Source organism: Perca flavescens, chromosome 6 (genome assembly GCF_004354835.1).
Source record: "Perca flavescens isolate YP-PL-M2 chromosome 6, PFLA_1.0, whole genome shotgun sequence".
Taxonomy (NCBI): domain Eukaryota; kingdom Metazoa; phylum Chordata; class Actinopteri; order Perciformes; family Percidae; genus Perca; species Perca flavescens.
In genome coordinates this window covers 36,617,131-36,644,195 of record NC_041336.1, presented here as the reverse complement: position 1 = coordinate 36,644,195, position 27,065 = coordinate 36,617,131, and the positions used below count along the sequence as shown (strand labels likewise).

Sequence of the window (27,065 nt, the reverse complement as noted above, 5' to 3'; positions counted from 1 at the left end):
AGCACCAATCACACAGAGAAGTCCGCACCAAAATCACGCACTAATCAATGTCACCCACCATAGGACATCGGTAATATTTGGGCCACAAACACACTAGGGCTTCTTTCATCCCTGTCTCAATCACAAGAAAACAACAGATACGTTTCTGTCCCTCAACGCGTCTCTATACGTTGGTCTTATCACTGTCAGCAAAAAGCGACCTGAATCTTCAAATAACCTCACTCACAATCTATCTAATCGTGTTGCGCAACACTTTATCACAGGTTAGATTTGATTATGGCCACAGCTCCAACAATGGCACCAGTACCTGGAGGTCCATGTTTACCAGCAAATAAAACTCTGTTGGATGACTCGCGGGGTTAGAAATCGACTACTTTCCCTCTTTTAGCGTTTAGCTTAGCGCAGCATCACTGAAACCATACATAACGCTGGTTTAGATCTTCGCCCTCTTGTCCAAATATGGTATGTAACTTCTGGCTCCAAAATACCAAGATAACGTCAGCCAAAAAGCAAACCCCCTGCTTCAAAACGTTGTTCTACAAACCAAAAGGGTGACGATGCTGTGTCCATTTTCTTTTTCTTTTTTTTACAGTCTATGGTCACACCATTGCAACAGGCATGGTGAGGTCAAAGACACATACCATCCAAACTGAGCCCCTCAGGCCCAAGATGGTGGAGTCTCCTTGACATTACGCACAGCACAGATCATCCGTGTTGTACACACAAGGGAGAGAGTGTGTGCGTGTTTTTTTTCCCTGCGGAGGCAACTAAGTGTCTTGGTCATGCAAGGCTAAAATATGTGTAGGTGGTGTTATTTCAGTAGTCACTTCACATTAGGGCTGAAGGGCAGTGCTGCATTTGTCACCGTGGCCTGGCACACCTTCAAATGGCCACCTGGCCTCAGCCTTGGAGTTCTGACCCTATGCTTTACTTCCTTCTCTTGCTCCAACTCATTGTGTTTCTCCTTGCGTACACTACATCTCCTGAACTTTGCCTTCCATGTTCTTACCTCTGGGGGTCCTTCTCTGTCCCCTTCTCGGTTTCTCCCCCCCGCTTATTTCCTGCCTACCCCTCTCCCCCACTGTGCACCGTTACCCCTTTTCATCCTGTCATCTCCCCGTCCCATTCTCCCCGTGGACACCCATAGTCTCACTGGGTCCTGACAATAATTGCCAGTGATCGGGATGGTGATTCTATTTCAGGAATTTTTCAATAATTCCTTCTATTTAACACATGAATGTGTTCAGCACTGGCAAAGGAGCACGTTGCTACCAAAACTGAAATGGGATCCGCTGAAACAGAGAGGCCGTTGCCATGGAAAAATGAAGTAACACTGCTCCCTGCAGCTGCCATGCATTAATGAGTAGGATAGCTTTTGAGAGAGAAAAGGAGGAGTAAAAGCGGGGGGTAGAAAAGGTAAAGTGATGGAAAGGAGACGGAGGTTAGGAAGCAAAGAAGAGGGAGAAAAAATGGGCAGAAGGTGAGTTTTAAGGCAGGCGGAAAGTGAGTGAGAAATAGAAAGGAGGATCATGTGTACTGTATGTTTGGTGTGGCTCACATTGAGCTGGCCAGATGGTTTCCATGAACAGGATCTGACCCCCGGCTGGAGTGCCTTGTGCAGGCACATTACTTCATCCTCTGCCCCCCTTCCTCCATCCTATCATCCCTCCACTCAACACCTCTCCCTCTTTGTCTATCAGATCCCACAATTTCCAAATGATTTGCAATTACAACTTTTATTTTGTGCCACTTAAAACACCATGTTTATATGTAGATATGGTAATAAATTCTCAACTTTTCAAACTTGACGATTATTTTACAAACCCTAGGGGTCACTATCTCATCTAAATCATTAAAAGATTTATTTGTTTTGCTAGATATCGCAACTTCAGCGGGTAAGTAGATTTACATGTCATGATTAACCTCAAACCCAAGCACAGGGCCATAAGCTACCCACTGATCCCAGATTTGAAAAGTTTGGTTAAAGACAGCTTAATCAGGACAATTCAGTAGCATATTAGAATAAATGGAATGTAATAAAATGGCAATTAATTTAAATTCATCTGTAGTCACTCTCTCAAACAAACACTACCCACACACTCCCAGTGCATTCCCTCAGAGATCCTCCAACTATTTAATACTATTTTTCAAACATACTGTGCTTTTTTTCACTTTAACACTGGGAGTTAATCACAACTCTGAGTGAAATCCATATATGTTACTGTATTTCACACAAAAATTACAATATTGCACATTTTGAGCTCTTATAAATCTATGCATGCTAGCATACCTTGTTGCATGCTGCCAAACAGACATCTTTTTCATTGAGGCTGAAACTTTACTGAATTCTGTATGTTCTGTGTCAGTGGCACAATAGGTAATGGCTATGGTGTTTTTGTTTAGGAGCACAGAAAAATTAATAGGCTTTTATTCTAGCTTGCAGTCTAGGGCTGCCCCCATTTTCTATGCTCTATGCACATCCGTGGGAAACACAAGATTTAAAGTGGTGTTTTCTATGACTCTTTGAGGAGAAACTCCGTTTTACAGATCTGTCGATTAAATCAACTAATTGATCAGTCAACAAAATCGTTTTTGTGTTAGTCGACTAAGAATTTCTTTAGTCGAGGACAGCCCTGTTGCAGTCCGTGGTTGTCTAATAGAAAGCTTAGTACTGGCTGTAGTGCAGAACGCAGTATGTCTCTCATGTCATTGATTCTCCACAAATATCTCCACACAGAGAGGGAAATGGAGAGCAAATTGGAAGGAAGGAAGGAGAGAAGGAAGAACAGAGAGGGATACAGCGGAGGTACTGAGGGAATATGAAGGAGAGAGTGAGATAAAGGGTGTACATTCTCTCCTGATTACACACTCTTCCTCTCTGGTATCGCCTGATCTAAATCAAGACCCCACATTGTAACAGTAGATGTGTCATTAGCTGTTTACCGAGTGAGAACATTCTGTGTGTGTGTGTGTGTGTGTGTGTGTGTGTGTGTGTGTGTGTGTGTGAGTGTGAGTGTGAGTGTGAGGAACGTGCATGTGTGGCCAGAATCCCGTTCCATCATCTGCTGCTGTGTCAATACACTGATGACCTCACAGCCATCATAGACGCACACACATATTTGACCCTCTCAGCGGGCTGCACTGGAAAAGTGCTTACCGGGATTCTCCTGTGTCTGTAACCTCTTGAACCAAAGAGGCCTAGAGACCTGGAACAGATTTTCATTAGGATAAAAACTCACAGCAGCTAGAATTTCAAGATTGGGATGTTTTAAAAAATTGTCAGGGAGAACTGATGGTGGTTTTCACCCTGATTTTCTGGATGCGTTTTGGAAAGCTTGTTCAGAGGTGAAGCTGGTTAAATTGTTGGGGCATTCATCCACCCTTTGGCTTGGGTCAGAGGAGGAAGCCATGCCAAAACACTGGTCAAGTCAGATCAGCTGAGGTTCAGAACAGCCCAGTTTGGCCTGCGTGGTTCGGTCACACCGCATAAATCAATATTGGTGAACATTTGCCAGAGTTAGCCAATAAAAGCTCTTTTCATCTGCAGTCCATCATCATTTGATCCAACTTGGCCTAGTATTAAATTCTGCACAACATAATCACAGCCACCTTCACTCACTTCAGCTGGCCCAGATCAAGATTGTCTGGCCACACCACTACTGTAGATAAACCAAGCCAAGCCTACTCATACATCTGACCAAAGCACAGGCCAACCTGCTTGCCATTAGTCCTTTGTATGTGAGCGCTTTTATCAAAGCTCTAGCGCAATCTATTTCCTGACCTTTAGCCCAGTCCAATTCACCCCATTCCCCATTAACGGTCAGTCTCTAAGCCCTAAGAACTAAGCCACCCGATCCTAATTGTCCTTGGCCCTGCCATTCTCAGTGCATCTTTAACACCATTTTGGCATGGCCACCCCTTAGACCCCGTCTGTAGTGGGGGCGGTTGAGGTGTGATTGTTTGAGATTGGGGGTGGGAGCAGGCGAGGCAGGCCAGGCCGGCCGCACTCCTAAGGCCACTGTTGGATCAATAAACGCAGCGATCAAAGTCGCAATTAACCCACCGCGCTAACACAAACAGCCGGGCCAGCAGAAACAAACAAAGCCTTCATGTCACCTAAAGCGTTTATTTTTGCAGATTTCCACCTCGGCCAGGGAGACCTCCAGCGCTTGTCAGCTTCTGTAAGCAGTGTTGGAAGAGAGGAATGCAGGGCCACAGGGATGGCTGGCTGTGCTGCTGTGCTGCTGTGCCAGGCCGCGTGCTTATTGCTTGTGGTGGCATGTGGGTGAGACCGGGCCTATCTGTTGTCAGGAGGCATCACGCTCAGATGCCTTCCTCATAGACATTAGGTGGGAAAGCTGCTTTCTGAGGTTGCAGGAAAAACTTAATTTGTGTACATCCATGCACCACAACACACATCTGCACATCTTCAGATATACACATTAATCATGTTAATTTACAGGGAGACACTATTTACAGTATTTTTACACTATTTACACTATTACTCTCACTTCTCCAAATGTCTTTTTGGACAGACCTGAAAATGCATGAGGACATGCAGAAGAATGAGAAGCAGAAGGTTAACAGTGGGTGGGTTATCCAGAGAGACTGGAGTGTGGGGGGGGTGGGAGGAGAAGAGAGGTTGCTCTCTGGACCTTCTGTTCATCTGACCGGCCACTTAGGAAACACAGTGTCCCGGCTGGTGCAGGCACAGGAAGATTACATTTGGAGAGGTATCAGGTTTTTAAAAACAAAGGGATGTGTTTTCCGTTTGCTGCAGATCTGTCCACTGAGATTTTTCTGCTCCAGAGTTGCAAATGTTTTCACCCGGGATGCTGGGAGGGTGTTTCTAATTTCCTCTCCTCTGTCTCCGGGTGATTTCCTGTGTGTGTGTGTGTGTGTGTGTGTGTGTGTGTGTGTGTGTGTGTGTGTGTGTGTGTGTGTGTGTGTGTGTGTGTGTGTGTGTGTGTGTGTGTGTGTGTGTGTGTGTGTGTGTGTGTGTGTGTGTGTGTGTGTGTGTGTGTGTGTGTGTGTGTGTGTGTGTGTGTGTGTGTGTGTGTGTGTAAAAACTGTGCAGCAGAGAAAATGAGGCGGAAATGTGTCAGTACATACGTGCTTGAATGTGCACGTTTTTTGTGTTTGTGCTTCACGTTGTGTGGTGGATCCACAGAGAGGTGATCTTGGCCTACAGGGTTTGCGCTGTGCTGAGGTCTGTACAGAGTCAGGGCCTCAAAGTTTCTCCTCCCTGCAGTGATATGAAAACAATAAGTCTAACAGCGGATCTGACCACAGCACCACAGGACAAATGTCAGATGTGTACTTCCAAGATAGATGACTGTGACAGAGATTGTATTTAATGCTGTCAGAATTATGTAGCAACACGTGTCCGGCTGAACATATTTTTCGGGAAGAGTAGGCACAGAGCATTATATCTTTGTCAAATAAGAGTTCATGGGCTCAGTATAGAGTCGTAAAAAGAGATAACTCTTATAAATATTTGTAGTTTAATTAACAGCACTTTACACAGGAGAAAGATAGTTCATATAGCACAAGATCACACTCATTCAGATACGGTGTGAAGTGCACCAACCCATTCATACAATAGAGTACTTCTCTACCATTTTAAGCAATGAGAGTAAAGTCTTGTGTTGTTTAGTTATAATAGCTAAAATTCCAGATCTCTCTTACGGACAAGGCAGGTCTTTCTACCTTTCCTGCAAAGTCAGTTCATGTCTGAAACCTTTAACTGTACTTCTAAGAATGACGATCTGAGAATAATGTACTCTCAGTTGAAGTCGCTCTTCAGAGTAGACAGGCTGTCCTGCATCTAACTCACTGTTCTGTCATTTACTGGCGAGGCACGGTGGATCCTAAGAGCCTCCTGTGGTTATATAGGCCATTTCCACATGGCCCCGGCCTTTTAAAGCCTGAGTGTGTTTGGCCCTCAGCTTCCTCTCTATTAGAACCTGCTCTGCTGGAACCAGATAAACCATCTTCATAAGGACTCAAGGGAGAAATGCTACACAAGACAGATCATGGACTCCCAGCACTGCTCGCAAGAGGAGGAAGTAAGGGACGCTTTTTAGGGGTATTAAGACTGAAAGATTTGAAACAGGGTCCACACATGTGGCTGGATTCTGAACGCTATCTGATGGAGCTGGGGATGTGATCAGAAATAAAACTGGGCAGAACTTTCCACAAAAAAAAATGGAACAATCCCATATTTAGAACTGTGTGATGTGACGCCAGGCAGGGATGAGAAGGAATAAATAGACGAAGAAGAAAAAAAAACAAGTCTTCAGGCATCTTACCATTTAATTGAAGTACTTATGTACCAAATGGATATGTTTGAAGTTTTTTTTTAACGTTTCAGGCTTTTTTGTTCGTCTGTCTCTTTTCTAGTAGTATTTATTTACTCCTGACAGCATATGCTGGCTTCCTGATCCAGAATCCAGATTGAATTAGAGCCTGTGTGATTGTAGATCAAAGTGTAAGAAGATCCGTGTTCATTTAGAGGCCTAAGAGGAAGGGATCAAGGCCTAAGTCTCAGGATAAGCAATGGTCACCTACTAAATAACCATGCTGTCACTCAAAAACGACTGGCACTTTCACTCTTTGGGTCCGTGGGGCTTTTTACTGAATCCAGTCTGTCAGTGTGCGTACTGAGACTTATGCAACTGAAGAGCACTAGCCTATTATTTTATGATATACAGATTCTCTATTATTTCCAGCTATCCCCCGATGGCTGTGTACTGTCATAACTCTCATCTCCGAAATGAGCAAGCTAGATAACACAGACATGTTCTCCACATACCAGGGATGTACTGATGAAAGACAGCAATCAGTAACATGCATCTCTATAAGCACTTTGCTCTGTCTCTGATTCTATGCCAAATAGCAGTATCCTTGCTACACTCATATTGAAGCATAGTCTCTCATCAGTCCAGCTATTGGACGCCTTTTGTGGTGATTTCACCCAACATAAGAAGAGGAGGAGAAAGGATGCAGCAGCCAGCTTGTTGTACTGGACTTACTCAACACCCAGCAGTAGTACAGAGGGATATAATTATAGCTTCAGCAGTGTTGTAACTGAGTTCATTGCTGTTGCAGGTGCCATCCTTCAGAGGAAGTGGTAAGCACAGCACCAAGTCTCTGCAAGGATATTAAAAAGAGACGGGGGCTCTCTCAGAGCAGCACTTATTTGAAGAAAAATAAGACGGGAGATGTTAATTCAGGTGTTTTGGCCTGTGGCCATGGGGTTTATTTTTTATTTGTTTGAACTTTTTCCTCCAAATGGGCTTTTTTTCCTTCTTCAAATGAGTAATAACTGCAGTCGCAAGGGGTGATACGACCTGTGATTTTGTGTGCGTGTTCAGGTACTGTATGTGAACATGCGAGCACACATATGATACATGTGTGTGTATGTGCTTTTGTAAATGTGTATGTCATTTGAGCATGTTTTCACAGTTAAAGCCTGGCACGTGCAGGCTCATAAGGAGTCGATTGGCTTCGATATTATTTTTTTTAACGGAGATTTCCTGGTCAAAATTGCAAAGTGTTTCCGCTGTTTTTGAAGTATATTAATAGAGGGTGCTGCAAGTGATACACCGCGCCCTGAATACACACACAGACACACACTCACAATGTCCCTCAGTGTTTTTTCCTGAATTAATCTGTCATTAGAGGCAGTGGGTAACTGAACTGCAGTCCCAGGCCGCTGACAGTTAACTCCATTTGTTATGTTTAAAGATTTAGTTTCACTTTGACAGGACATGATGTCATTGGACAAAAGGAATGAAGAATTATGACTCTTTGACTTCTCTTTTCCCCACTGAACCTTCTATAATGACATATATGCTGTATGAAAACACCTGCCATTCTTAAACTTCTAACAGTAGGCTTCAACTTCTTTATGATCGTTGTGATAATCCAGAGTCCTCTTAATGTGGTTGAGCTCCAGATACCTCTCTCATAATCATGACATGAATGTTTAAAACCCAAGATTGTTAAAACATAGGTCACACAGACACAACCCTGTGCTGTATTTATTATTTGGTGTACCTGAGTCATTTCCAGAGGCCGTTTATCTGTCATTTTTTGCTGCAGTTTTATTCCACATTACCCTGAACCCCTCAGAGGGTAACAGTGTGTAACAGATATTCCACACTGCAATTATACTTCTGGCTTTCAAATATTATTTGTGCCCATTCCTATTTTTAAATTCATTTAAGAATTTTCCTTTCGCTGCTCTTGGAAAAGCTCCCTTTCCATGGGCCTCTCCGAACAGAACATACATTTTCACCATCTTATTATGGGTAAAAATTAAATATAGTATGCCAAGCCTCGTGAGTGGTTTGTAAGTTCAGTAACATGTTGCCCTTTGTCTCCCAAGCATGTGACGGAACAAACTGAGTTTTAGGTCAACCTGGCATACCTGGCAGTTTCCTGTTCTGTCACAGGACATTGTGCATGCTTTCTCTCTTTCACGCACGCACGGACGCACCCACGCACACACACACACACACACACACACACACACACACACACCTGGCATGCCCATCAGCACGCAGTAGGGGGACATTGTCACACAGCCTAACTGCTTCCAGTGCTGTGTTTATTGGCCTGTTACAGAGCTGTTAAACACAATTGTGTGGAATAGCAAACATGACCCTGCACAACCTCAACTGAACTTTTACACCTGAAGTTGTGACATGAAACACACACATACTCACACGTTCTACTTTGACCTGCTAGTACAGAGAACTTTTCTTTTTCTTTTTTGCTGTGTATGCAACCATTCAAAAACCCTGGATTCCCCTCTGCCCCCACCAGCTCTCCTCTCAACCCTCCTCTAGGGTTTCCTTTTCTCCCTTTGCTCCGGTCACAACATCTCTACACACACTTTCCAACCTGAATCAATGCATGGTCATGATGAGAGACCTGGACACAGCCAGGCCTAAACAGTGAGAGGGACAAACGGACAGCAGCATGGAAGAGTAGGGTGATGCTGGGATTGAGGGATATTGGTCAGGGAGAAGAGCTGTCAGTGGTTTGGGCAGTGGTTAAAGCAGTGATGCATGTGGGACATTCTGCATGCGTGAGTGTGAGAGTCACAGCTCAAACATGAGACCTCGGAGGGGGAGCCTTGGAGAGGCCTGCGAGGTTAACCAGGGTGATCCTATGTTAGCGGCAGCCCAGAGGAAAGGGTGGAGTATAGCCAGTCCATTCCCAGAGGGTTCTTAGTTCACGTTCCTAGAAGGGTGACACAACCGCACAACCGAGGCTAGGCATTTACAGTTTTTTGTCAATAATGCTTGACCGGTACATTTCAGCATGAATTGTTCGGCATGAAGGTACTATACTATATACTGCCTTTAAATGCCCAGTGGTTGCTGTGACTGAGAAAGCAGAGGATTTCCATCATGTCAGTGAATATGAATTCATTTGGGTGGAAGTCATATTGAACATTCCTGTTTTCTCATGCAGTGTTCACGGAGGACCAGCTTTTCATTGCCCTCGCACAATGAAAACCATTATATGCCATGCATTTTGGATATACCAAAGGAAATTAGTTCTATACACCAAGATGAGGCGTTTAGTGTCTCTCTGTACCTCTTCCACTCACAAAACGTTTATGCCATGGCTCATGGAACAAAGAATTCTGAACCAGAATTTCTTTTTTAAAAGGATTTCGCAACATTGCAAGATCAGGCATTTTTTAATATTTTTGCTATTTTCTCATGAACTATTGAACTCACTTTAAAACAATCTGGCACATTTATCCCATGATTGTCTATCGCAGTGTGTATTTTGCTCCGGATCCAGATGCAGATTTAAAATTCCTAAACATTTTCTATTATTAAAATAACAAATGTAGACCATTGTGCAGCCTTGGCAGAGGCGTGCTCTCTCTGAGTGCTTTCTAGTTGTCATTATATTTTGATCTTACTTGTTTACCATATTTGTCTTGGATACAACTGGAGCCAGTAACCATATTGCCTCCTGGAGTAGGTATGGATTACAATAAGTAGTTTGTTCATGGACTCTGTGGCCCCACAGACTTTAGCACGATTTAATCCAGACCCTGGCAAGATATTTGACTAACAGTACATGTACAGCTCATCTGTTTGGTATATAATTATTTCCCTTGTCTTCTAGCAACTGTGTGATTTGAAGTCAGATGTTCGGCAGCGGCTGGAGCCTCTGGTCCTAGTGCATACCCAGTTCACTATTGTTCATATCTACTCTGGTGACCTCAACTCCCTCACTTGAGAGTTAAGCTGCCCGCACCCTCAGATGGTCTCATGCACTGTTGCCATTGTGAATTACAACATGTTTGTTTTCTTTTTTTTTTTTTTTTGTGGCTTTTATTAGCTGTCACCAAAGGAGAGGGGGGATGACTAAAAATTAGTTTTGTATCACCCAGATTTAGGACTGACAGGCCATTTTCTTTTCCATTACATAGTTAGGCCCTTTGAAGGATTGTGAGCCTTTTTGCCTTTGTGTAAACATCTAGAAACAGCTGTCGCTATGCCCAGTGAATGCCATTCAATTGTTGGACTTTTCCCTCTGTTGTCATCTGCGAGATGTTATCTGATTATTGTTAGTATTTCACTGTGTGATGTGGCAAGTCTGTAGCTACCATACACTTGACATCATCTTTGGTTTTGTGTTGCCATGGAGAACAACAGCAAAGCATTATAAAATCTGAAGAAAATATCATTAAGTGGTATTACATTATGTTATATTGCACACACTCAGCAATTTCACAGTAGGTGCCCATTTTTATCTGCTCTGCTATAGTCCAAGAAAGATATACTGTACATCCTCTTGTGGCACAACCTGCTCTCAATACCGATAAAGTCCTGTTTTCGTTTGATAAGCTTTTCCAAAATAAATTGACTGACCTAAAATTTATATCGCACAATTAACTCACCCTTTCCGAATAGTTATTAACAAAATTTACTTTGTATTTAATTGTGCTTATAAAAATGTTAATATAAAATGAAAGTTCTGGTGAAATAAAGAGTCTTACATCTGTGTCTTCTCAAACACGGACAGACCACTTCCCTCTAGGATTTTACCAGGGTCAAGTTTCATCTGTGAGCATTTATTTTAGTGTTTGATATTTTCCTGTGATTATGCATAAAAGTTTTACTCCCAAAGTTTGATATATGGTGACAGATTTAGTCAACCATCAGACACGGTATGGGAACTCAAATAATGTGGTACCTGTAGTTGGTAATTTACAATTGGTCTTTATGGTAGGATAGCTGTGCTCTGAAATTACCCATTTGAAACCGCAAATGTTTAAGTATAAGATTACTTTCTTTATGTTATGGTTGAACTATTTATCTTTATTTCTGGCATTAATAGGGTTAAGCTTTCACATATACACAGAGGTACAGTATACGTCTCCATGCGTACCTTTTCATACCTTTGGATATTGGTTCGGCATTAAATTAGGCCTAAAATGATTAGTCATTAATAAAACTCAGTCAGTTAATGGAAAAAACTTAAATTACACTTTTGATAATGCCTTTTGTCAGTAAGTTCACAAAAATACCAAACATTTGCTGGTCACAGCTTCTTACATTACTTGTTTTTCTCAGTTTCATGTCAATGGTATTTGATTAATTTTTTTTTCTAGATGGTTGTTGAGGCAAACTAAGAAATATTAAGACATATGATTGGGTTCTGGTTACTTGTTATTAGCATTTATTATTATTATTTATTTATTTGACATATTAAAAAAACACATTTGGTGTTAGTTCAGGTAGATGAGGCCCTACAATAAATACATCATTGACTGCCATTGCCACTCCCAGGTTTCCCTCACTGTGTCAGTATGTTCTTCATACTGACAAGCCCATTTATTAAGAATCAGCTAGTACCATTGTTAAAAAAATATTTTGATTAAAACAGTGGTTGGCGTATTTTTCTGGACATAGTTATGCTTGAGCTCTCTACAGCAAGGATTAACAAAGCCAAGTCATCGACTATAGACCTATGGAAAAACGCAGCAGCACAAATATCAGACCTAATGACCTCAGCGCCTCAAGAACTAGAGGAGAGGGACTAGGCAAGGTGGGATTTCTGTCTGTTTCTTTGTTTTTGTTTTCCTCGAGACCGCAGAGGGTGGGGGGTGGGAGAGGGTTTGTGTTCCTGTTCAATTTGTGTTTCTTTGTTCTGTAAGTTTAAAGTTAAAAAAATGTATCTTAAAAAATATATATATTTTGATGGTTGAGGAGCAGAAGAAGTAATGTGTAATAATGTGACTAAACCAAGATGTCCAGCAGGATGGCATTAGCCTCAGGCGGTGAGCTCAAGGTGCAGACCAGAGTCACCGTGTTAAACCCAGCGGTTTCCGTGTGTCTGCCTGCTTTACAGCTTAACCCTGCTAAGATCTGCAGCAGACCAGCCAGTGTCAATGGATTTTCTTCCTGCGTGCCGGCTCTTTAAAAGGCCAAAGCCTTACAGTATGTGTCAGTGTGCAAAAGTGTTCCGATTTCAAACCCCCCCTTTGAAGAGGAATCAAAAGAGGAAGCAGCGTGAGATGAATGTGTAACCATATCACTCCCTCTTTTTCTCTTGCTCTCCTTCGCTCCATCTGTCTTTCTCTCCATCTCTTTTTCTCAGTTTCTGCCTTCTCGCCCTCCCTTGACAGATCAAAGCTGGGAGAACTGGCCTCCATATACAGGCTTGTCAGAGGCATTTGTGTGTGTGATATTAGCAGAAGGCCGCAAATCTGCATATGCAAATTTCAGTAAAGGATGTGTGTCTTTGCATTTGAGTGTGTATTGTACGCTAAACATATTACAGTTTAACAGGGCTTAACTGTCTTACTTTTCATAAAACCAAGCAGCTCTCTGACTGACACACACACACACACACACACACACACACACACACACACACACACACACACTGCCAGTATGTGGCAGCACCTGCTGTCTGCCCCCTGGACCCTGTACTCTTCTCCTTTCTGTTAACTGGTCTTTTAAATCAGTGCAGCCCCCATGTAATGGAAAAAGACACTGCTCTTACACTTACTGGCTACTTGCTACTGGTTACTGACCTAATGGCTTGTAAATTTTACTTTTTGGGTGACCAGAGATATGTGTGACGTAATGCAGCTGGAATGGGGTCTCAAACCCTTTCAAAAAACACTTTAAATGTGATTTAACTGTCAAAAGTCCCTGAAGTTGTAAAAGGTGTTCTGTTTCCTAGATATAGAATTTCACATTGGTTTTAAATGGGCATTCAAAGTCTTGCATTCTACTTTTAAAACTTTTTTTAAAGGCAAATCCTACTATCTAAAGCAGGACAGTTATATAATAATACAGTAGTGGGCTTATAATAATATATAGCAAAGTTTTGTTTATCATAGACATCAAGCAGAACAACATGCATGACTAAATGTGGGATTGACGGTTTCCATTTTTCAAATCAAGGAAAGGTTTATTAAGCATGTTCAGACTTTTCCAGCAACACCCAGCGTTGTGCACACACTTGCTCTGATGTCCTTTCCATTGCAGTCCAAATCCTTTAATGTTGGCACACAGCAGTGTCCCTGAGCTCACTGAATATGATATAGGGAGGCCGTGGCAGGTTGGGGCTCAGTGATCATGTGACTGAATTGATTAACGTGACTTCCTGTGGCCTTCATTTTTCTTTCACCTCTGCAGTTGGAGCTGCAGTCGTGCTGTGTGTTCCTCCCTAATGACAGCCTCCCCTCCCCGAGCACCATCATCTGCGGTGACATTCCCGGCACCGTCCGTAGCTGGTACCACAACCAGGCCTCCATGCCGGGGACTCTGGTAGTCTGCCTGCCACAGATCAGCATCCTCAGTACTGGGCACAAGTACATGGAACCGCTGCAGGAGCTCCCCTTTGTGGTGTCCAAGCCCATCTTGGAGGAAGGTAGGTTTTCATACTGTATCTATCAAAATCTCAACTTTATTTAGAATGATTAAAATGCTGGAAGAACACACACCCAGATACACAGGGAGAACACCGAATGACCTGGTGTTTAAAAAAAAGATTGGTTTGAAAAGTTTAAATATAACGAATGAATTTGCTTTTATTAATAATTGAAAGGAATGCTTTCATAATAGTAATAGGCTACATAATGTGAATTCATCATCATTATGGCCTTTTCAACACTGAGCAAACCTTTGACCCACTACCACTCATTTACCATGACAAAAGACAAACAAACTTAAGTAGAGCGACTTTGAGAGATAGATCTGCACATGTGGTGCGCACACCTGGTCCAGTTGACATAAGCAACACTCAGACGGGTGAGCAGTGTTTTCTCTTTAGAAGAAGAAGAAAAAAGGGGCCACCCTCCTTTTTTTTTCTCTCTCTCAACTCTTCAATGACATCAGCATTGGGCATACAGTTTTCAAAAAATGGAGGAGAAAGAAAAACGACAGCAAAAACAGTGACATCAGCAGCCTTGTCAATGTTGCCGTAAAAATTAACAACCCTTGCTTTTGGTAATTCATTCCTACCCTTTGAAAAAGCTCTTCATCTCTCAGTTTCAATGCTCTGGATCAAAGCGTCCTGCCCACTGTGCATGGGAAATGTGCTCTTCATGGCCCTGTGCTAGTGAACAAGTTCCCATTCTCTGTACGATTGTTCTACCAGGGTTGGCAGGCTAACAAACTTAAGCTCTCCCAGTGTGGCATCCTGTCTCAGACCCAAAGATTTAGATGTTTACCCTTATTTGACTGTGTGTTTTGATGGGATCCTCTTCCTACTTATTGGGTATAGAATGTTGGAGACAGGATACTACTCTGTAGTGCATCTGTAATGTTTTCCATGAAGCTTTCTCATCCCATGTGCAGTAATTGGCTTTGATTTTAAAGGTTAGTGAAAAGGATAATCTAGTTCTTATAGTGTTTTTAATAATGAGTATAGCTGACTTATCCTTCTGATATTTCAATCCATTGCACTTTTTTGTCCTTTTTCCAAATCTAGTCTGCATTTCTTGCTATCACTTTGTCTTCCTCTCAGTTTCACAATGACTTGGCTAGTCCTCTTTGCTCTCCTCTCACATGACATCTCCCTTATCCTCCCTGCAATTTTCATCCTCTTTCTCCTACTATTTCATCCCTTTGCTGCACTTTTTTTTTTTTTTTTTGTATCCTTCTTTTTCCCCCTCATGTCTGCCACCAGGTGATGCCTTCCCGTGGACAGTAAGCCTGAGTCAGTTCAGCGTGTACACATTGCTGGGACAGCAGCAAAGCCTGAGCCTGTTAGAGCCTATGGGCTGTACCTCCACACTGGCCGTCACATCCCATAAGCTGCAGAGCTGTTCTGAAGGAAGACACTCCTTTGTGGTCTGCCTCCATGTTGATCTGCAGCCCGTCCACGTCAAGTGCTCCAACCCTCAGGTCAGTCAGACAGTCCTGAATCTCATAAAGTAGTCATCAGATGTACATGTATATTTATACAAATCATCCCCTTGTAAACTTTCCTGAAATAGGAACACACACACCCTGGCAGGACCATCGCTCCTCTGCATGATTCTCTTATATTGACTCCAATAAACAAACTGCCTCATCCTCTTACCTAGTGTAATTTTCAAGAGAATGGAAGCGTAAACAAGAGAGTGTTGCCTTGTTTGCTTTGGTCAAATATTTTGAGGTCTGAATGGAGGGAGAGTGGGGGGATTGCAGGACTCATCATCATCGTTTTACAGTGTGTTATTATGTTTTAGTGAGCATGATGAATATGGACAGATTGGAAAGGGAACATGTTTGTCTCCCGGTCAGGTCTCTGTGTTTCATTGTGCTGTTACAGCACAATAATCACATCTACATGTAAAATTACACGTTTTGTTTTTTCACAATTGAATGAGCTGGATTGAATTAGGTTCCTCTATAAACACTTAATTGGAGTGACCTTTTGAGTGGTCGTACTTAGGGTTGGGTACCGAAACGCGGTGCCAATAGGGCACCGGTTCCGACGTAAATGGTAGTAACGAGACCTAATAAGAACGAATATTTCGGTGCCTCATTTTGCTGCACTGGACGCTACGTTACCGTTAGCTAGCAGCTGGATTAAACCCACTGGTTAAAATGCTGACAGCTAACGTTAAGCGGTGTAAAGCATGACTGTATTTCCCTGTAGAGGATTCCAACAGCGGGACCTAACAGTCTGACTGCAGCTGCCGTTGTCGGAAACTCGCCCAGCCTCGTGGTGCATTTTAAGTTATTGTAAAATACACTTTTCCCATCTGGTGCTTGTTTTTGTCGTTTACCAGCAATTTACTGGTGAAATAAGTTATTGTTATAAGTTATTGTTATTACATTATTAATCAGTCATTTAATTTTGACCATACGGCCTTAGCAATAAACAAGCCGTCCTTTAATGTCGCCACCTGTAATTTTGTGCTCCTTTTTTTATATTTTATATTATATACATTATAAATATATATATATTTCTGTTCAGGCACCGTTTTAAAAGTATCGTTTTAGCACAGGCATCAGAAAAAAACCAAACGCTACCCAACCCTAGTCATACTGCTAAATGTCTCTGACCACAGTGATGAGCCATGGCAATGTTTAGGGGAATTGGTACCAAAAACAAATGAAAAGCCGTAATCTGGTAGAGGTGAAAACTTTCCCAGGGTTGAGGAGAGCTGTTTGTTTATTGAGGGAAAGTTTCTTTTTATTCTTCTCTGTTCCTGCTTTCAAATGCAGAGAAGCTGGGACAGCTTATTGCGCTTATATGATGAGTCATTATTAGTTTTTGGGTCCAATGAAAACTTCTTTCCTTTTATCGCTATCCCTCTGCTCTCTCTCTTCCCATCTGTTCACCTCCTCTCTCTTTCTTTCGCTCTTCTGTGTGAATTTCCGACTCGAGGGGGGGGTATAAGCTCATTCTGTACCATTTCAAGTCATGTAGCAGCTCTTTGAGAAGCGCTGCGAGAGCAACCCCACCCTCTCCAGAACAAAAGAGACCTCACACTCCTTACTCCTCTTTCTAATTAGCATTTCCATTTGTGGGAATGTATGTCAGGGCGCTGTACAGTTGCTACACAATAGGTACCACCAAGACAGTAAGATGGGAACACTGTGATGGGTGTATGGAACTGGAGGAGTGTGGGTGCTAAAGTTAGATCTAGGATTTGGAAATCAAACAATTATTATTACACTCACTTTGAGACATTAATACATTTAAAGTCAACAAATAAACCCAAAGCTTTTGGCCTCGTAACTGCCCCTGGCATCTAAACTACATTTTTGTGACACTAAATCACATTTTCCGTTATATGCAGTGGATTATTTCATGGCACAAACAAAGGTATTTTTGGAAACGGGTGAAACTGTCAAGCCTTGGAGTGTTTTCATCTTTTCCTTTTTTTCTTTTTTTTTTACTTTATTTTACATGTAGCTACAGGTATCATGGTTTTCATGTTTAAGAGCGGTAAAAGCTTTGTCATTTGTGAAGTCAGCGAAGGTGACTGTACACAGGAATAAGGCACGTGTCTGAATGGATTTTAGATTTTCTGAAAATATTAGGGGTGCAACTGCAGCTAAGATACAGTAGGAAGTGAGATAAGTGTCTTTTGAAAGGGTGACAAAAAATTAGGAGTGAAAAAAAGGATATTAGTTGAGAGTGAGAGAAAAAGGGACCAGGCCATACAGAGACACAACGACAGTTGCATGCTCACACATAATGCATGCATAGAAATGAAGAAGCAAACACTGGACAGTTAGCTTTGATGTATGATTCCAACATGTAACATCTTCTTTTCATTTTAACGCAAATGTGTGCTTGTACGTTATTAGTACGTGTCATCTCTAAGTTTGTGTGTCCGTGTGAAGGATTCATGTTTGTGTCAGATGGATGGGGTTAGTAGCTGCACTCTAACCATATCAGGACCACCTTGAAATCAACACACACACACACACACACACACACACCTCACCACCGTTTGCTTTGACCTTTTGAGACATAACTGTACAGCATTTCAGTGAACACATGCACACACACCACATACGCTCATACATCTGTACACATGTACACCCTCAGCTACTACACATACCCAACAATATGTCACTTTTGTGAAGTTTCTATAAACTGGGCTTAGATAAAGGAACACGAACACTCACCATCTGCATGCTCTCCCGTCTTTCATCTGTGTGTTTTTATGAATGACTGTGGAAGCCTCTGTTCAGTCTCCAGTTTGTACTACTGCAGCCTAGCAGACCTCCTGATCTGCAGATGACAGGTCTTTGGAGAACCCAGCCCTCCAAATGTTCTGCTCACTTCTCCAACTCATGAAATGTGGCATATGTATTGTGAGCTCATGTAAGTGTGTGTGTGTGTGTGTGTGTGTGTGTGTGTGTGTGCGTGCGTGCGTGCGTGCGTGCGTGCGTGTGTGCGTGTTCGCAAATGTTCCATTAATCGGGGATATCATGAGCAGGATGTAGATGGAGCAAATGGCAGAGGGAAGATCAGATATGAAGGAAAAGAAGGATATAGTGCATTAAGAATGGTGAGAAGGACAAAATGAAATATGAAGACAAATTATGAGAGGATGGATGAGAGGAATTAGGTAACAGAGAAATGTACAAAAAATCTCAATCATGAAAGTAGGAACCAAACCCCAGACTCAACTGGTAAAACAGAGGTTGTGTAACGCCGCCTCAGTGTACCCCCCCTTCTATTCTCTCCTCTATTCGGCATTCTCTACTTCCTCCACATCTGCTGCTGAGTGCAGTAGGCCTTGTTGTGCTTGGTTGGACTTCCAGGCCCCAGACTCTCAGAGAAGAGAGCGTGGAGCCGTACCTCTCCTGACGGCAGTGCGGTTCGGTTTGGGTATGGCAGACAGCTGTTGGCCCTGTCCCTGGACGGCTGCTGGATCGGCGTTAGCAGCTCTTCCTGGACATGTTTGAAATGGCCCAGCTGTAATGTATTGTGCTGCTTTTTTCATTTGATCTATGCTTATTTATGGAAGGCTTTCCTGTAATGTGTGTGCTAACAGGCGTGCACGTGTGTGTGAGTGAGCAATAGCAAGTAAAAATGTGTTTGGAGTAGAGAGAGCTATATTGTGTGTGTGTGTGTGTGTGTGTGTGTGTGTGTGTGTGTGTGTGTGTGTGTGTGTGTGTGTGTGTGTGTGTGTGTGTGTGTGTGTGTGTGAGAGATCATGTGTCTGTGCACCTTTACGTTTGAGGGACCCTCAGTGGTGGGGGCTGGGGGGTTAGTTGGCTGCAGAAGCGAAGCATTTGAAATCCAGAAATTAGCTCACCGTGAAAGACCGTCGCTTTTCTCCCTTTCTTTCCCTCTCTCTCTTCTAAAGAACACTGAGTGAATGCATGAATAACTGAAAGCATCACATCACATTCCCCAGCCTTCCCCTCATGTTTTCCACTCTTGTTTTTGGCTTTGTTGTTGTTTAATGCTAAGGCCTCTTTTCATGTGAACACATGATGAATAGTTGAGAACACTTGAAGCTGAGCCTTCAGTTTTTTCCGAACCGTGGTGAGTTTTTCGTGGGGAAATTGATGACACAACTTAACTTTCCTCTGTGGGTGTTTCTTTGAGGGTTTTTGTTGTTATGGATAACAAATTTGTACATTGAAGCACGTGTAGGAGCATACTGTGCCTTGCAAATAATCACCCATCGGTTAGAAACACAAACACATTTTACATCATTTTTGTGAAATGAGGCCAAAGTACAAAGTCTAAAAGAGTGTTAAGTTGGAGAGTGAAAGAAATGGGAATGGATAGTGGTCCATTTCTGGCTAATATTTCCTCCCTCTCTCTTTCCTTCTCACTCAACTTTAACTAAGTTTAGTGTCACATAACTACAAAGCTGCCAAGCCAAATCATGGTAATGGACTCAGAAGTAAGAACTACATGAGAACTCCCCAGTGCAGCTGTTCGAGTCAGACCTTGGCAAAAATACATTAAAATCTGGTTTCAAATATTAAGAGTACTTGTGGTGTGTTAGGTTTATCTTTTAAGGCACTCAATTGGCACCGTAGGCCTCATGTATTGAAAGTGTATACAGCTGTGTTGCACACAAAGCAGCGTCTGAGTGTATATTGAGAAAGAGCTTTCTACATGAATGTGTTCTCAGATAAGAAAGGAAAAGATTGATTGACATGCGAATCCTTCATTATAGTATTTCCTTACATTAGACTACATTAGATTTCAATTCATCCCAGTGAGTGTAAGGTGTTATATCTAGCGTGGCAACTTAAAGTTCTCTGTTTTTCTTTTCTTCTCTGCTTCTGTCACTCTCCAGGTTCAGCTAGCGTACGAGCTCCTCCTCAGCTGGAGCTCTACATGGGCTCGTCTCCAGAGGCATGGCATCCTGCGTCAGACCTCTAGCATCCCAGAACCCCCTGCTGGTGCTGCTCCGTCATCCCCAGTGCGCAGCAGTGCTGGCACTGCCCTACCGGATACCAGCACCTGCAGCCCATCTGCAGATTTTGGCTCACCCACTGAGGTTTGTTTTCTCACCCAGCTACACATTCAAATTTGGCAGTTCAGTGTTTTTATGAGGCTTTTATGAATTGTGAGATTCATGAATCTACACATCTAAGTTGCTTTTTTCATATGGACAAGCTGCCACATCATGTTGCAGGACTTATTTTACTCTTGCATTTAAATGGTTTACTATTTAATTCATTCCTTCATCCATTTGTGTAGTTATTTACTTTCTACCATATTACACACTACAACACAGTATCAGCCACTTTTGCATGTGGTGCTACTTGATTAATAAGAGGCCTAATGACTACACCCTGCCAACACCCGACTACGAGTCCTTCTATGAGACTGCTATGAGTCATGGAATAACACTTGCTATATAAAGTCTTTGTTGTATACATAATTTTGCTGCTCATTTCAGGTTTTATGTAAAAAATATAATATTTTCTATTATGAGTCATTGAGTCAGTTTGTTTGGGAAGGATTGTCAAAGCTGGAAAAATCTCATCAGTGCTTGTGTTTCTAACATTATTTTTTCTTACCCAGAACAGATACTCCAGATAGGCTGTGAGCTCTGTTTGATTTGTGTAAGCTGGGGCCTTGATTGAGTATAAACCTGCCTCTTAATTTAGGGAAAACAATAACCTGTATTTACATTTTTCGCTCAGATAAAATATCAAACCCAGAGAATGAAGTATGAAGTGTAGCAGTGCGTGCAGGCATGTGCAAGGCCAGTGAAAACCTACAGTCAGAGTTTTTAGGGGGCAACAACAAATGTTGAGTGTTATTTTTTAAATTTGTCTCTAGGTGACGCTTTTCCTTGGCTTTGACAATGTGGCAGGAGTTTTTTCTCTTGTCTAGTACAGTAGCAGCAACATTGACTAGCTGGGGGTCCATGGGCTTGATGCCTTAGCCACCAGGGCCTTGTGTGACATGTATGTGTATATTTGTGTTTAGGAGGAATATAGGATGCATAAAAATGATGGTGTTGATGAGTGTTTGTGTTAAGCACTGGCAACTGGCCCGGGACTTAATACTATTTGACCACCAGGGCCCTGTCAGCAATGTGGGGCTCCTGGGATCACAGCACAAGCATCATACCACCCTGAGAGGCAATAAAGTGTGTCCGTGTGAGAACATACACATGAAAAAAAGTGTTTCATATGTCGACGTGCATCTGTGTCTGCATTTGTTTTCGTGCAATCGTGTGTGTGTGTGTGTGTGTGTGTGTTCTTGTGTGATTTGTGGACCCACAGAAGTGGCAGTAGTTGAGTATGGCAGTGGAGGCCCTATGGTATAGTGCGTCTATAACAAGGCCACAGAGGCCCCTGACAGCCCACTTGTCACTGTTTACCTAAGTACAAACACTGGTAGAAGTGTTTAGTCCTCTGGGAGGCTGGGTGATTGAGCAAGAATGTAGGAGCTGTTTTGATAAGTCTCAGCAGTAGTGGCAGCAGTCTCTCCCCAACATCCCTCCGCTCCCCACCCTCCTGCTCAGTCCTCTAAGTTGTCCAACTACATCCACATCACATGGCCAAAAGCCCTGCCCTACAGCCCCTTCCCAACCATTCCACCGCCCTCAGCTATTGAGATGATACAATATATGTTTTACTTGTGTTTATGAATTTATACACCATGATCCATTCCTCCATTCATGCTTTATTTCTTCTCTCCCACTTCCCCTTCTTCCCTTCTCGTACTACATCTCTGTCTGCAGCCTTATCCTGCCTCTCTCGCGCTATCTTTTAAAAAAATATTTTCTTCCTATCACTAAACCCATCCTTTGTTCCCTCCCAACCTTTCTCCATCCTTCCACCTGTTCCTAAACCATTCTCTCTTTCCACTCTTCTTTGATAATATTCCCTTCCCTCAGTCTTTCTTCGAGACTTCCCAGCCTGCTGTTGTCTTCCAGTGTTTGGGTCTATCTGATGAGCAAAGACAAACTCTGCAAAGAAAATAAACCCGGATCCTCAGCCCGTTTATAGCACAGGGGCCCAGGAATTAAACTGTATACTTTACAGCTTGGCTTGTGGAGGTGTGGGAAAATAGCTCCCTCTTAGAGTGTGTGTGTGTGTGTGTGTGTGTGTGTGTGTGTGTGTGTGCGTGTGCGGCCCCAATCTGGCAGTTCAGGAACGTGGCTGAGCCCACCTCTACCAACAACACGCCACCACATCTGTTATTCAAGGCCTCAACTTGATAAAAGTAGGGGAGGGAATTTTCTGTCACTCATAAAAAAACATGAACTTTGGCTTTTTGGAAGTTATAAGTTATGTTAGCTTTTGTTTTGAAGGTTGTTGTTAGTTTTACTTTTTTGTCTCATCTTTGTATTGTCTCATGTTATGTAATTTGTCTTAAAAATGCATAATTACAGTTGTAGGATTTTTTTGAGAAATTCAATCGAAAGCAGCCTTCTCCTCACAGCTTTCTTTCTTAATTTGGGTTTCTCAAATTCCAGGTATGCATTAAAATATGAAAGTCTTGGTCTTGTTTTATTCTACAATTGTAGGTACATTTTGACAACTCAACAGTTGTGGGCTTTATTTGGTTTCTCTCATTTGAAGCCATTCACAATTGTCAAGATTCTTCAATTTAAAGTCCATATGTTTGTGTGATTCCAAGAAATGTAGAGGTGTCAGACTGTTGATAATTTCTCTTTCTTACTGACCTTGATGAAATCAGCTTGTACGAGACTGAGAGTTTTAAAGTGACAGTGGCGATTCTGGCTGGGAAGAAGGAGCCGCCTGGTGTCCGATGCACCAGTGTAACCACGCTACAGTACACAGTGGTCTGAGCTTCCCACAGCGCCAGCGGCTGGCTCCTGTTTCCACACATGACATTACAGAGTCTAATCCTGCCGACCGGCCAGAACTGTAAACTAAACAGTCCTAACCACACACACACACACACACACACACACACACACACACACAGTCCCATGTTTTGACTCCAGCTCAACAATAATTAGTCCCCAAATAGCAGTTGACACTAAAATATCTCTCATTAAGACTGACTGAACACCATTACTACTGGGCTCATATTACTCACTGCCAGTCACCGTTATTACACACACATAGACACACACTCACACCTTGACTGTTTGTTTCCATGGAAACACCTAATGACACTACTCGACACTTGATTGGAGTAAATGCTAGCTCTGGGGGAAATTAAGTAATTCAGTGTGATATTTTTTTATTTATTTATTTTTTTTGGTATTTTTGTTCATGTGTACGGTATTTAAATTAATAATTTTGAGGGTTATGAAGCTTTATTTAATGTTATATACTGTACTATACATAGACTGTATATTTGATCTAGAATAGGACTGTATTCCCATGCCTGCAGAGCTTTAAACTTAACTCTATTTATTTATATAGTGCCCTTTGTGCAAAATTGCAATACAAGGTGCTTAACAATACAACACTTTGAGTGTCCACCAGCCTGGTCAAGTCCTTGCTTGTGTTTCTGCTGTATTCCTTTATTTTTTTGTTTTATCGGATATACTTAAAATCCCATGTTCTTAAAGTAAATGCCTAAATAGACATTTTTCCTTTTCTGACTTCTGAGAGGTAATGCTTGCATGGATCACATGCTTCTCATCCATTTCTAGTGGTCCATATACACTGTAATGTTGAATTTATTTTTGACTCCGTAAAAAATCCTTAATTTATTGATATTGTCATCCATTATTGAGCTCTGCTGTCAGCCACCCTCAACTGTGCAATTAAATTCAATTAGCAAATTAGAGTGGGGCCCTCATCCCTCCCCCAGAACAGGGACATAGTTTTCTCATCTGGACGCTCTTTAAAACACTGTAATCAGCCCAGCAGCTGTGGGCTTTCTAATTGAGATGGTTGATAATCTCCTCACCAACCACAGCCAGGCTTGATAACCATGACACAATCTGTCATTACCGCGCCGCGATGGGAGAAGCTGTGGAAAAAAGTGAAATGGTGGAGCTGCAAATTGCCATATTGTTTGTTTGAAGGCTTTTCACTCCCCGAGTCAGCCACGCAGATACATGTTTGGAAAACAGATTTACCAGCGAAGAGCAGGAGAGAAATAAAAAATGTCCCCAGTGTTGTCATCCTCAGTGCCTTGCCAAACCCCCCAGTAATGAGATGAGAGCTCACAGAAGGCAGCCTCCTCCGCCGCATCCTGCTTGCCTCCCCACCTCACCCCTCCGCCCCCACCTCCGGTCTTCACTTCCCATTTTCTCCCAGGCTGCAAGACGTGTGTGTCCTGGCGCACTTGAGTGAAAGCACGCCACGTGGGTGCTGGTGGCTTAGTTTGGGGTTAACACCAGTGACAGCTCCACACAATGGTCCTTTTCCCCCCACATGGCTCAGCTCTGAGTGCAGTTCTGCTCACCAGACACTGATGTCATCTACACACCAAAAGGCTTGAAAGCTGGTGTTTGCTTTGCTATGGCTACATGCACAGCGACAACACTTTCAAACATGTACACATTCACTGAACACATGGTTGGACACACACACAAGCAGATAGACAAACTAACAGTTGCAATGCAAACATCAGAATTATAAGATACATTTGGTATTTGTGCACATCATTTCATAAAATTTCATTTTGGTCTGTTTGACTGTTGTAACTCCTAACTGACAGTCTTACTAACTAAAATGTGAGTTGTTAATGGATTTGACATTGATAAGAAAACGATATGTCTCTGCCCGTCAGTTAGTAGATTTGTTGAACAGATGTTTTTCAAATGTTATATAAATGTTTGAATGTTTTTACAGTTATCTAGCTCATATGGTAGTGCCACATTTGACCTCAAATCATGTCTTGTTTCCATCTTACCAGCGCTGATTGAACACATCCTGTTTTGGCTCCTTAGGGTGACTCAGCGCCTGCTGGAGACGACAGTCCGTTTGCCGACACAGTGACTCTGGAGCAGAAAACTAACAGCATTGGTGGCACCAGTGGGAAGGTCAGCCTTTGGATGCAGTGGATGTTACCTAAGGTCACAGTTAAACTGTTTGCTCCCGACCCAACCGCCAAAAAGACAGGTACCCCAACCTCGACTGATTGATAATCCACAGTAGTGTTTTTTGCTGTTCTGAACACATATGTGGTAACTCTCAGAAGTATGGCATGATTGAAGAAGACCTGGGTAGATCACATGAGGAGTGTCTGAATAAACAATACTCTTATTTTTTGTTATTAAATTAAATTTGAGATCTGATTAATCTGTGTAAGACGATAGAGAAAACCCTCATATGTAAAGCGGCACTAGTTTTTATTGCAAATTTGTCGGTGTGCAGTGTGAAAGAGGAAGCTATTCGGAGTTCTTACCGTCCTGCTGTATCAACTCTTAACGTGATCAATGTGAGCTTTTTTCTCATTCAAATTGTGAGCACTTGGAAGGGAAAAGCAGATGGAGAGAAGGAGGGATGGAGGGAGAAGACAAATAAATAAATGGATGATGAATCCCAAGCGAACCGCCTCGTCCCCTTTAGATTTACTGGGGCGATGAAAGGCTAGATTTACCTTTAATTGGTGGCTGTAATATTTAGCATCTGCCAAGCAGATCACCTAGCTTAAAGTCTTCAATTGTGGAAACGGAATGTTTTGAAGGACCTCACAGAAATGGTTTGACTTAGAGACATCCTAAATAGGCATTACTTTGGATTTGGGCTTAATACGTGCCATCTGAGTTGCGAGATGAATTTACCACTGGATTTTCTGTGTGCAAAACATTAAGCATGTTATTGAAAACAAGAATTGTGTGCATGCAGTATATTAGATGCCTAATATCACAAGTACATTCTTGGAGATAAGTAAGCCACAGATAAGACTGCAGACAATCTGCTATGATGTAATGTGTTTTTCAACTGCAAAGGAAATAAGATTATTGTCTCTCCAGAGAAATGGAAAAACGGGTCTGATGTTATGCTATTATGTGTTGGAAGATTAGAGGTAGAAATTCAAGCATGACTCTCCAGAGGCTCTGCTGAAGGCACACATCAGTAGGACACTTTCCTTCTTTTAAGATGAACCATTTAAAACCATGGGACTAAGGGTTTCCAGTACTCTTACAGGGTGGGTTTAGTAAACTCATACATCAATATCAACACTATGTTCGGAGACTGAGTTTCTGAGTATCTAACAACTTGGGAGAGTTCTTTCCACTCAGTATCCGCAATAAAGCTGACATGCCTTGTGTTTCAATTTGAATAAGCCATTAGGAAGCTTTCATTTCTCAGAATCACCACAAGGCAACAGTACAACAACAACAACCATAGTTTCACATGCATGAAGTCCATTTTCCCAAGCTAGCCTGTGATTGTGGGACTTTTTCTATGGAAACAATGAGAGAGAACCAACAGTTAAGCTCACAGGCTCGGTTCAATACAAAGTCAATCAGTCCTTCTATGAAGCTTACTCACTTTGCCTGAAGTGGGTGGGTTTGCTTTCACACAAGGTGCAGTATGACACGCACATACATTTCCATGACTACACATATGAACATTATATGAACATTCAGTATTGTGTAAACACACATAGGCACACACAGGGAGGATATCTTATTCATTTTTTGCCTTCTTACCCACATATTTTACTATGACTTCCTTAGTCAGATAGGC

The 27,065-nt window shown here is 42.3% G+C and overlaps 1 protein-coding gene across 3 annotated transcripts in view; it reads left to right on the top strand.

Moving 5' to 3' along the window:
* The window catches only part of vps13b (vacuolar protein sorting 13 homolog B), a 372,345-nt gene that overhangs the window by 182,555 nt on the left and 162,725 nt on the right, over window positions 1-27,065 (top strand). For all 3 annotated transcript variants that reach the window (XM_028581593.1, XM_028581590.1, XM_028581591.1), the window contains exons 23-26: window positions 13,689-13,923; window positions 15,184-15,401; window positions 20,270-20,473; window positions 25,316-25,487. In XM_028581593.1, the coding sequence (XP_028437394.1) occupies window positions 13,689-13,923; window positions 15,184-15,401; window positions 20,270-20,473; window positions 25,316-25,487 (829 nt within the window). The remainder of the gene's footprint in view (window positions 1-13,688; window positions 13,924-15,183; window positions 15,402-20,269; window positions 20,474-25,315; window positions 25,488-27,065) is intronic.